This window comes from Pavona decussata, unplaced genomic scaffold, assembly GCF_977016875.1.
Source record: "Pavona decussata unplaced genomic scaffold, jaPavDecu1.1 SCAFFOLD_4, whole genome shotgun sequence".
In the NCBI taxonomy this organism is placed as follows: domain Eukaryota; kingdom Metazoa; phylum Cnidaria; class Anthozoa; order Scleractinia; family Agariciidae; genus Pavona; species Pavona decussata.
In genome coordinates, this window is record NW_028145428.1 from 1,178,087 (window position 1) to 1,190,000 (window position 11,914).

General features: G+C 38.5%; 1 protein-coding gene across 4 annotated transcripts in view; it reads right to left on the reverse strand.

The window, feature by feature from the left end:
- Positions 1-1,626: 1,626 nt before the first annotated feature.
- Positions 1,627-11,914, reverse strand: part of LOC146489679 (uncharacterized) — a 23,343-nt gene continuing 13,055 nt past the window's right edge. For 2 of the 4 annotated variants that reach the window (XM_085103726.1, XM_085103719.1), the window contains exons 9-17: positions 9,142-9,258; positions 8,946-8,981; positions 7,895-7,936; positions 7,076-7,191; positions 5,193-5,382; positions 4,455-4,512; positions 4,035-4,086; positions 3,085-3,278; positions 1,627-1,814 (exon numbers count right to left, since the gene is read on the reverse strand). In XM_085103726.1, the coding sequence (XP_084959852.1) occupies positions 1,688-1,814; positions 3,085-3,278; positions 4,035-4,086; positions 4,455-4,512; positions 5,193-5,382; positions 7,076-7,191; positions 7,895-7,936; positions 8,946-8,981; positions 9,142-9,258 (932 nt within the window). In that variant the 3' untranslated portion in view covers positions 1,627-1,687. The remainder of the gene's footprint in view (positions 1,815-3,084; positions 3,279-4,034; positions 4,087-4,454; positions 4,513-5,192; positions 5,383-7,075; positions 7,192-7,894; positions 7,937-8,945; positions 8,982-9,141; positions 9,259-11,914) is intronic. The other 2 variants (XM_085103736.1, XM_085103731.1) reach the window with 1 other exon arrangement.

Consider the following 11,914-nt stretch of genomic DNA (forward strand, 5'->3'; position numbering starts at 1 on the left):
TTTTAGTTCATTGGCGAAACTCGTCGAGGGCAAGCAGGGCCAAAGTAAAAGGGACTTCATTCCAGCCAATAAGCATGTACCAGAAACCTGTTAACAGACTCCATAAGGGAGTAGGGCGTACACACAAAAATTGTGGCGCGTGGGGCTGACCCTATCCCCAACTAAGGAGCCTGCTAATGTGCGAAAGGCTCCCACGAAGACGAGGCCTAAACACACCTTTCAGATACTGCACGCAACGTTTATTTATTTTAATTTATAATTTTTTGGAGGGGGGGGAGGGGATACTGGCACAAATCACCAGCAACGCTTTGCACTGTCAGGTATGTATTTAAAAGCCCATCCACTTTCCAGGTATGATGTTCTCACGGACTGTATATTTTATGTCCAAACCTGTTTATTTCTAACTGCTGGTAATTTATTATACAGCAGTGTAAATACAATCACGATGGGTTAATAAATACAGTTTTGCTCAGTGTCAAAATTGACCAAAATGCACTGTTTAAGCTCCAGTGAAAACATTTGCTGGGCGAGACGGCTCCTTTAGCCTCGTGCTTTCGCCGATGGCAAACGTCTGTCAAGCTGTGGAACGGATTCGACGGACATTGGACTAGCTTTCTCAATTACTATAGCTTCATCCTGTCAGCACCGTGCACCTATCAATTCTTTCTTCGACCGTTTTACTGGACAACGTAAAAGAAGCCTCAGGACACCATAGCGTATTACAAGGTAGATTGTCGTAGGGCGGTTTTCAATTCAGTGTCTCAAGACCAAAACAAAAAAGCAATTACTCTGGCCAATCACAACAGATGCAAACAGCGCAGTGAACCAATCAGAATTCAACGCAATGACCGGTAACAATACAACCGGCGCCAAGCGCGGGAAAATGCGTGTGAGCCAGTCACAATAGACCAATTTCCTTGCTTGGCTACGAGGTGTTTAAAGTGCTACTACGATCAAATTTTCTAATACCTTCAATTTCACTTGATTGGTAGATTATGTCCTGAAGTATATCATTTCCAAAGTATATCCTCGTGCGATGAAGGGAAGTGGGTTTTTTTTGCGCTCAAACTCCATTAATTTTCGTCCGCCATTGAACCGCCATGTTCCTGCGGCCTGGTTACCAATGGCAGATGGTTTCCATTGACAACAGAGTTGGAATTTCGCGGGAAAATTTAGTGACGTCATTCTCTCAACTCGCAGTTCGAGCTATCCCCACATGGCTAATTTTGTATTACGATTTGCGCTCCTGTTTTCGTAAATTCTTTCGTTTTTCCAAAAGAAACTAATTATTCATCTCAGAGCCTCAATGTAAGTTCTGTTGTGTTCTTTATTCGCCTAAGCCTTGTTGCCAAGTAACAATTTTAATTGGTTTATGGGTTTTGATTTTTTTTAAGTCGAGAAAGTGGCGCGAGTTCCCAGTGCTTACTAATCATAGAGCGTGGTAAGGGAAAACCAAAGCAAACATGAATTACTCTCGACACTCAAATAAAAACCGCTCGAGTACAAAGTGGATAGTAATACTCATACGGTTATACCTAGTAAAAACATGTATTCGGATGTAATATCTGATTAAACTATTTGTACTGTATTATATTCTGCAGTAACCAACTACACTCCACAAGAATATAAGTTTGCCCTCACTTTTTAGAGGGCTCGTGAGTTTATTGAATGCGCTCGATTTGAATAATTAAATTCTTGCTTTTGCTCGCATTATTCTTCTAACACTGTTCTTCCACAAAGGCGATAATGGCTTACTCCATGATACTGTGAACATTGCCTCCAGGTCAAAAGGCTTGAAAAATTCAAGACGATGGCTGAAAATAAACAACATAAAAACCTTACTCAATAAAAATGTTGCCTTTTACTTCCTTTTAATATAAATGCGGGTCTGTCGGTGGATAGAAAACTGAGGTCCATGGTATGGCAGCCGACCGGGGTTGCATTTAAACTACGTGGAAACGGCACTGGAGGTGAAGCTTTCCTTATAGCTAGATGGCAATCAGTGCGCAATGTTTTACGTGGTAAAACCTTGGGCAGAATAATTTCAAGGTAAGTTCACTTAGGCTATGTCGACTATGTCTACTCTATACCGGGTAGCACTTGTCCCGCCACTAAAAACATATCGAATAGGACTTTCGTTCACACAGGAAACGACGATTTCTGGTCGATTTTTGTGCCAGAGTGATGCTGCTCTGCTTCGGTCTTGAAAGTGAATATGCGGCACATATGAGGATAGGTTTACGTGACACTTTCTTGAGTAGTGAGAGCATGTAGAGAATCGAACCGAACCAGAAGTCAACAACGACTGGAGAGGGTTGGATTCTAGTAAAAAGATGGCGGCGGTTTTGAGTCACTTCTGTTCACACCAGGCCGGAGTATTTTTCACAACGGCATAAAATGCTATCCAACATAGTGTAGACATAGCCTTAAGCCTCACAAAACACACACTCCCGACATTGGTCAACACAGGATAACTTCACAATACGTGCAGGCCCCAGTTGTTCAAAGGCCGGATAACTTTATCCAGTGGATAAGTCACTATCCGACAGTTTCAATCTGTGCAAAGATTTCAGTATTTCCTCTTGTACAAGCGAATATACACACTCTAACCACAGTTAAGTTTGGGGGTGTACGAAAACCTTGGACAACGTTTAATTTGAAGTATATTTAAGGCGCTGAAGAGTGCCTTATCCAGCGGATAAAGTTATCCGGCCTTTGAACAACTGGGGCCAGGTGTACAACCTCACAGGAGAAAGTGAAGATTGATTATTAGCCACAGTTGGTGCCAACGAAGTTCTGACAACCAAATCAAGGTGAATTTACGGATTTCACTTACAAATGAACATCTTGCGCAAAGTCGATATGCAAAGTCGATGTTTTTGCATCCTGTGTTACAGGAAAATACAGTTGCCGGAAAATTAGCAGTAATAGCTGTTTCTTTTTGGCAATTACCGCCATCTTGAGCAACCGACTTTTTATATGTACGCTTGTGATTGGTAGCACCATTGCTCTTAGGATGCCAACTGGCTTTTGCACAGTATTATGGTAGATCCGGGCCTTTATGTGATATTATCTATGACTTACAAGTCGGGATTGCTGACGTCAGACGAGGCAGGATACAGTGATTCGTAGCGCCGGTTGGCTCCCGACCCGTGGATAGCGTACGCATTGATTTTCCTCACATCTGGCGGGAAATAATCGATGGGGATTTTGGCCGTACCAGTCCATGTGTTCTTTTCACGATTAATTGTGGCAGTATACTCTATGGGCAACTTGTCCTGGTATAGAGAAGACAGACCGTAGTTTGTAGGGAAGAGATTTATGCTCGGCAAAATAGCTTTCTTTAAACTGATTGTATAAAACAAACCAACAAACAAACAAACAAGGAGACCAACATTATCATTTGTCTGCAAGTGACTAACGATGGTGGATCATTGTCTTCAACGTAGAAAGTATGCACTTCTAATTGCGTTTGGAGTCGAGATTGTATAGGACAATCAATCGACGATTTTGCAGGGGCAGATAACATCATCACCAAGTTGCTGAAGTCGCGTCACCAACTTGGCAAAGGAGAAAGAGCCTAGGATCGAGATCATCGAACGCACTTCCTCATGATCTGTATTATTAGCTGTAGATTATAACTCTATTCTCTATGATAGAGAATTGTTTTAATTTAAACACTATAAATAACACACACAAGTCTTGTCTCTCCAGCACTTTACAAACACAAATTCTCAATAGTCGTCAGCTTTGTTGGAAAACCGTAAACGTGTCGTTTTTACCCAGTTGAATTCCGTTTTCCCATGCTTCTTTCTAGATATAAAAATGGCACAAACAACAGAACGAATAAACATGTTTATTCAATTTCCTTTGTTTCTGTGCTCTAAAACTTAGATTAAGCTGAATGTTAATTTATCGAAAGAGTTCTTCTTAATTTGTTTTTTAATATTACCGATGCTTCTTTGCAACTGAGATACGACTGGCCCGTCTAGATTAGAAACTGCTTGATATAGATGCACAAGAGTTTTACTTACCATGAATTTCTTTCTCACTCCGTTTAGCAAAAGAAGCAAATGCTGTCCATGCCTGTTAAAGAATAAAGAAATAATTTGTCATCAAACCATAAACACACACGTTTGCCACCCTCTTATAATATCAGCTTATTCACAGTATTAGCAAGCCTCGAACCTATTTCTTGAACGAAAAATACAAATTGCAGCCTTTCCCTTAGTTACGATTAAAAAACAAAGATCAACGACAGACAAACACAATATTTGAGAACCATCTCCGAAAATATTCAAGAAGACCTGCCTAGTTGTTAATAATGTTATAGTTAAACTCTCTTGTTTTTTATTATCATTCCTTTAAAATAAAACTAAATATCTCCTTGATGAATAATAGAAATAAAACAAGTTAGTGTCCCCAAACTTTAACGCATGGAAAAATTAACTCACGGGCTTAACTCGATCTCCAGATATTTCTCTTTCTTTCCAAGGAAAAACACCTCAGCAACTGAAATGTAGGTAGTATAATAAAATCAAAGCACTATCGGAAATAGTAATCTAATGAATTAGCGTAGTAGACAGCGGTATTACATTAGAACAGCATAAATTAGTTAAGAATTGGTTCATGCTTGGCGTGCGTATATCGAGTTATGGATGCACGTGGAAAGTTTGGAGAGCACGAGAGAAGCGTAAGAGTTCGGCAACTCTAGCTTCTGGAGTGCTCTCCATACTTCCCAAGTGCATCCAGATAAAACTCGATATACGCACAGCTAAAAGCATGAACCAATTATTTTATAACATGGTGACAACAAAGTAGTGCGGGAAAACACGTTTTATTTGCGATTGATTACAAAATTCTCTCAATGCGCTGTACGAATACGCCACAATGCGCTTGAACGATTTTGGGCGTTTTATCGCATCCTGTTACAATTATCGCAGTTTCTCTAGTATCACTGAGGTCGGGATCAATAACGATAATGTATTTAGATGAACTACTTTCGGTAGTACATCTTTCTGGACTAGACATACTACAAAAATACTTCGCTTAGCCCGTCTCATGTCTATACCAGACTAAACGAACAACGACAACGAGATGCATGGCCACCAATGTTCGCCTGCATTCGTCCCAGAAGCTTTATGCTTCCTTAACGTAAATGCGGCCATTATCATTCAACAAGAAGTGTTTACCTTCATAATCCCATAATCCGTCACAAGGGCTTCCGGACGCGCATAATGGAGGAGGGCCTGGGTCGTTGAAGAAAGGTCCACTTACAGAAATAAGAACGGAACGAGAGTCCTGGGCCCTGATTTGGAACATGATAGGCGCGTGATTGATCGGTTCACCGTTCCATTCAGTTCTGATGGAAAAATTGTATTCCTGGAGAAACATAGCAGAAACCCTTAGTAATAATATATTCAAAGTAATTGCCAAAGCGCACAACATCATCTTCTTCGTGACAAAAACGGCTTTTCACAACGTTATTAAGTCTACAAAGCTCGGATGTAAAGTGTAAGTACCTTGAACATTCTTACATATGCTAAATTTAACTGTGTGCATGCTAAGTTTAACACTTTGGAAATATTGTATATACCTCCCTGCTATACTCAAAGGGCCTGAGAGTGTCTGTAATTGAACTTATTGCTTTTAAGAAGCCAAAACAACGAGTGAACTGAAATAACAAAACTGTAAGTTCATGTTTGGCCAGTCTAATATTGTAAAGCTAGATGATCTATGACTCTCACATCATTGCTTTTAAAAATCCAGGGCAGCTAATGAACTGTAATGATAAAATTGTAATCCTGAGATTAAAAGACGAAGTTGAACGACATCCTATTAATGTATATTTTTTGTTTGGTAACTGGCAGTCTAATTTTGCGAAACCTTGGGGATCCGTGACTGTGAAACCAATTTCTTGATGGAAAGGGGATGGCTGTGTGAGGCTGATATTCAAAGCTCTGATATTGGCCACTTTTCTTTTTTTAATATCCTAAGAGTATTTAGTTCCTTGCAGACAACTGATAAGTAACTGAATCTTTCAAGCTAGAAGTCTATTAACCACCCGTTCGAGCACCAGTCACGTCTTGGACAAAACAGAAAAACACTTAACTGGTACCTGAATACATTTCACAGCCGGCCACACAAACACACAAAGCTACCTCTTGAATTAACAATTCTTTAAATGAAAATTATTCCAGCCAATCAAAAAGGGCATACCTTCGGGCAGGATTGAGAACCTTTCACATGTACAATGAAGAATAGCAGAAGCAAAACTAAATCTTCCATGAGCATTTCTTGGCTTGACAACGTTGGTTTTCTCTCGCTAACGCTCTTCAACTCTATTTACCGCAAAAATGAGGATATCATCCCAACGCTTTTAGATAAATCGACATTTGCCATCATTCAAATAAAACCACTGATCTGACAGGAGACCCATTTGTCGATATACAGGACATTTGTTTTCTCATCGTGTACTCACAACTGCGTGCATAGCAACGAGTCTATGAGATCATGTTTGAACAGAACAGACTTCTCATGTCATCTAGCTGCTATACATCTGCTATAAACTGCAATTCCTTTAAACTGACAAACAGCTGAAAAAACGTTCATGCTTTCTGGCGCTTTTTGGCGGATTTTACCTGTCAGTTGTCTTCAAGGAACTAAAAATCTCTCCCTCAAGGAGCTAATTTTTTACTGTAACGATGAAACCAATCGCAAATTACTTCATTTGCAACAACTTTGCCAACATATAGAAAGTTAAACCTCATGCATCATGCAGTGTACTAAGCACGAGGGACTAGAATGCCATGGACTATGAAAGATCAGTGTCGTCAGTGCTATGCGATAAAAACCATCGTTAGAAAAAATCATTGCCCAGTTCCCAAATGCTGACTTGCTGAGTATTTTGGCTATTGCACTCGAAATAGTTCCAAAATTGGATAGAAAGATGAAATGCACTTCGATCATTGAGGCCGGGAATCTTAGTTCTTCACAACTGAAATTTTTGTGAGACTGTTTTTGTAACACAGTGGTGTTGGTAAGTGATTTCCCGTGTATTGTTCGGCGTTCTTACCTTTTCGCAGAACTGGCATGCTTTCGGACAGTATCGACTCATAAATTGCGTGTGATAAATGCAGTAGTTCTTGAAGCCGGCAAACAATTTACATCTCTTCCGCTTATCAACGCAATCTATCAATAACGTTAAAAAATAAACAAGAATCAGCAAAAGAAAACCTGGCCGTAAATTACCAGTTCTGAATACGATTACATTAAGCTTTTCCAGCGAGTTTTCTCATCCACAAACTCAATATGTAACTCTTTTATGATATCTTGCGACAAACAATGTAGCTTAGCAGCGTCAATCTATATGTCGGCATCTGGAAATATAGGACACCGATATATTTAGAGTTTGAAGAAAGGCAAAAATTCAAGATTTTGAGCGAAATAATGACTTAAATGATTTGGAGTTTAGAGTTAGCAACTAATTCAGTGGTACTCCATACCAGAAAACGAGATACAAGAGCTAGAGTCTGTAGTGACATATAGAGCTCATATATATTTGAGATATGCTTCCACTACTCATGTTCTGAACGACGTATATCAGAGACATGATTTTACCAAACATATCCTCATGTCTATAAAGTTTCTAAGTACGGTTTTCAAATGAGCCTCGAAAGTAATTGCTTTTAATTTCTACCTTCCGTGATTTGCTTGCACGTGTTTCCCGAGCTAGACACATTGACGCGTTTTGATTGGTTAGTTGTGCCGTTTGTTTCTGCTGTGATTGGTCAGAGTAATTACTTTGGTTGTGGTCAATTGAAAACCGCTCCATTGTACTTAAGTCAATAATGTCGGTCTACAAGTCTACTAACAACTACTAATTTTTTATTACCATTCACTGCCTCCGATGCCGGTGGTTTTACTTCTATGTCACCTAAAGTAAGTAAGTAAGTAAGTATAATTATTTGATATTTTAGATATTGCAATATTTTTACTTTTCTGAAAACATTCATATTTAGTCATCCTTAAGCTATTTTCTGTCTAGTGACTTGTACTTCACGTTGTCTAAAGCATGTATTAGATGATGGTGTTGACCAAATCGTAGCTTCTTCCTAAACTCAATGACACAAATCAGTAGACGATACCAGGACTGCAGATAGTAATGTTAGCAATGCAGAAAATCCGGAGAAGATGCATAGAAAACGAGAGGTAAAAATAGCTGTGCAATGTTTTCCTGCAATGAGCTGTTTCAGTATTCATGGCTCTTGCAGAAAAACAAACAATGAAAAAGAAAATCATTTTTCTTAACTGTCAATATATTTAGCGCGGAGCACTAATTAAGGACACTCTCGAGATCGAATTGGAAATTGGAATTGTTGTTCTCTTAGAAGGGAAGCAGTAAATATGAGAAGAAAATTGTTCCATGTTAAAACGGGGTGCTTAGGATAAGGGCAACTAAAGATGACGAAAACAAAAAGCGTTTAACTGGCGACTTAAGTTATAAGTGCACGGAAAATCCTTACCCACCAACAAATGTAGGAATTGTAGGAGGAAAATAACAAAGCGAAGCAATAGCAATTCCACAAAGAGTTAGATTCTGTGACAGGATCATTGTCAAACTTACAGGAAAGGTGTTACGTTAATTTATGAACAGAGAGCCGTCAAACAAAAGAAAAGTTCATACAGTAAAAACAAATTGAAGCATTTTAAACACAGAAAGCCTTTCAAACTTTCTTAGTCAGTTGTCACGGCAAAGTCTCCTACCTGTAAACATTCCAAATATTAGAACATTACAATGAAAAATACAAGAGTCTTTGTCTTAGTGTTTTAACAATCGCTTGCATTTTCATTACCGGTACCATGAAGTTTATGATTAGTCAGTTATTTATTAGTAATTAATTGTATTAGTAATTAATAATTAATAATAGTCATTACTGTAGTACCGTTTGTCGGTGCTTCGTCTGAAATGTTGCTGGCTTCTACATAAAAGAAAGAGAGCAAAGCGATTCGGGCTATTAGTTTGATTACATGCATTAATATTACTGGCTCATTACTAATCAGAAGAGCTCTGATTACTACAAAAACGAATGAGCGATCGCCATAGCAACGTATCAGTCATGGAATAATTCTTACACTTACCGCTACAGAAAAGACAAGACATTGGGCAGTTGGTTTTCATGAATAAGCGATTAGAATCACAGTAATCCCTGTTATTTTCAACAAGTGCGGGACATATTGGTAAGAGATCACTGCAACCTGAAAACAAATGCAACATTGGATTAGGCTTTAATAGTGAAATATGGGACAGTGAGTAAGACAGTAATGGATAATAATAATAATAATAATAATAATAATAATAATAATAATAATAATAATAATAATAATAATTTGATTTTTATTAGTTAACTTTTAAAGTCTCTTATTTGTAAAGTTTTTAAATTTATTAAAGGCATATATTTTATTCAACGATGACTCTCAGTTTTATCAACATGTTTTTTTCTGATGTATTTTATATACTGTGTAAATAAGTCATTTTGCTAATCAGCTGATAGGTTACGCTGGCCACCCTGTGAAGTTGTTTCGCACGGATGCATTTGTACATTTTGGAGTGCACAGTAATAATAATAATAATAATGATAATAATAATAATAATAATAATAATAATAATAATAATAATAATAATAATAATAATAATAATAATAATAATTCTTGACTTGTTATAGAGCGGTTTTCAATTAAGTGTGGTGAACCAAAACCACAGTAATCACTATGACCAATCACAAACAGTACAATGAAACAATTAGAACACAAAGCAAATATGTGTAAACTGGGGTCAAACGCGGGAAAACGCGTGCGAGCAGGTCACAATTCGCTTCTTATTGGTTGTAAAAGTGGCGCGAATTTTGGTAACAAATCCCAAAGCGTAGTAAAGCAAAACAAAGTAATTGAAAACTGCTCTAAAGTTAGTTTGAATATCATAATTGTAGCGTAGTTTGATTGTAATTGTCACTCTCGTTCAAAAAAAAATATTACTTACTTGCTCACTTGTTTGTTTACTAATAATTACCACTACTGAAGTTACACGGTAACTAACAAATCAGTCATATTAGGAGTGCCGATTGTATGGTTAGTCACTTGAAAATACAATTTATTAGTTACTCGCAAAAGGGTTTGTCAGAACTAATTTACAAAGATTGATAACTTTAATTAAAATTACAACAATGCATTAAAAAAAGACTCCACACAAGTAAATGAAACAAAAATGAAACTGAACTACATTTCATTGGCCTTCTTGAACAGGTGTAACGAAGCGGCATTTCTTATCTTGGTGAGAAAAAGGATCGAACGTTGGGCGAAGGATGTTCTACACTTACTTAGGTTGACATCTTTACAATTCCTTGTAGGGAGCCTGTTATGATAAGTTGGTTGTCCTGTGCAAGGTATTGTAATGTGATCTTAAGGATCACGTGTGGAGTAAAAGTACTGTAATAAAAGCTCTTGAAGTTGAAGCTTGTGGATGTGTATTTTCTCGTACTCATAACATGGTACCAGGATCTCTTTAAAAGAAACCTCTCTGACTCCCAACTCCGACATGGAACGTATCAAACCTCCCTCAGAATTGGATATTGATAGTCTCAATCTCGCAGATGTGTGGAAGGAATGGAAGGAAGCGTGGGAATTGTATCGGATATCGAGTGGCCTTCACGAAAAGGACGATGCCATACAGATAGCAACTATCCAAAGTATTCTCGGGATCAAAGCAAGACGGGTGCTCAAAACCCTACCAAACATTCCCGTAAATATCACAGAAAGGACTGTTGCAGGTATTTTAACGGCGCTTGAAACGTATTGTGTTCCTCGTAAGAACACAACCTACGAACGATACGTTTTCAGAATGACCATTCAAGAAGATCGCTCGTTTGACATATTTGTTACAGATCTCAGAAGAAAAGCTGAATACTGCGATTTCGGGGCGATTAAGGATTCTCTGATACGAGATCAGATTGTGGTGGGCATAAATGATCCCAAACTACGAGAGCGGCTGCTACGCGAGACGGATTTGACACTCGAGAAAGCCATGAAATTATGCAGAATTACGGAACAATCTCAGGAACACTCGAAAATCTTCATCTCACCAGCCACTCAGACGGGTAACATCGACGCTGTAAGGAAGACAGAGCCACCGGCGGACACAACAAAATCTAAAAACGAAGACTCGCGTAGAATAATGAAATGCAAATTCTGTGCAGCGTCTCATGACAGGGGAAATTGTCCGGCCTATGGAGCCACGTGTCACAACTGCAATGGAAGAAATCACTATGCTCGGTGCTGCTTCAAATCGAAGAATGGCACGGAAGAAAGAAGAGTTCATCACGTGGAAGTAGAGGAGAAGGGAAACAATGAACTGCTGGAGGGTCTGTACATCGAGGAAATTCAAGGTAGTACTAGAAGGAACATTCAGTCAGATCTACTTGTTAATGACATTCCCGTAAGTTTTAAACTTGACTCAGGTGCAGAATGTAATGTAATTTCCTTAGGTCTGGCTAATGAGTTGAATGCTCAGGTACACCCAACAAACATGCTACTTAAGTCGTTTGGAGGGAACCAACTAGATACTGTGGGCAAATGCCTTCTTGACACGAAGGTAAAGGAGGCTAAGGGTTCAACACCCTTGGAGTTTTATGTACTCCGAGATAATGTCCGACCCCTCCTTGGTTTAGAATCATGTTTAGACCTAGAGCTTATCACCTTGAATAACAAAGTAGAACAAATAGGTCTCAGTGTTGATGAAGTTCAGGAAAAATTCACCCTTTTGGATGAATTTCAGGACGTTTTCAAAGGTTTAGGATGTGTTGAGGGAGAGTATAACATTAAATTGAAGCCTAATAGTCACGCTACTATTCAACCACAA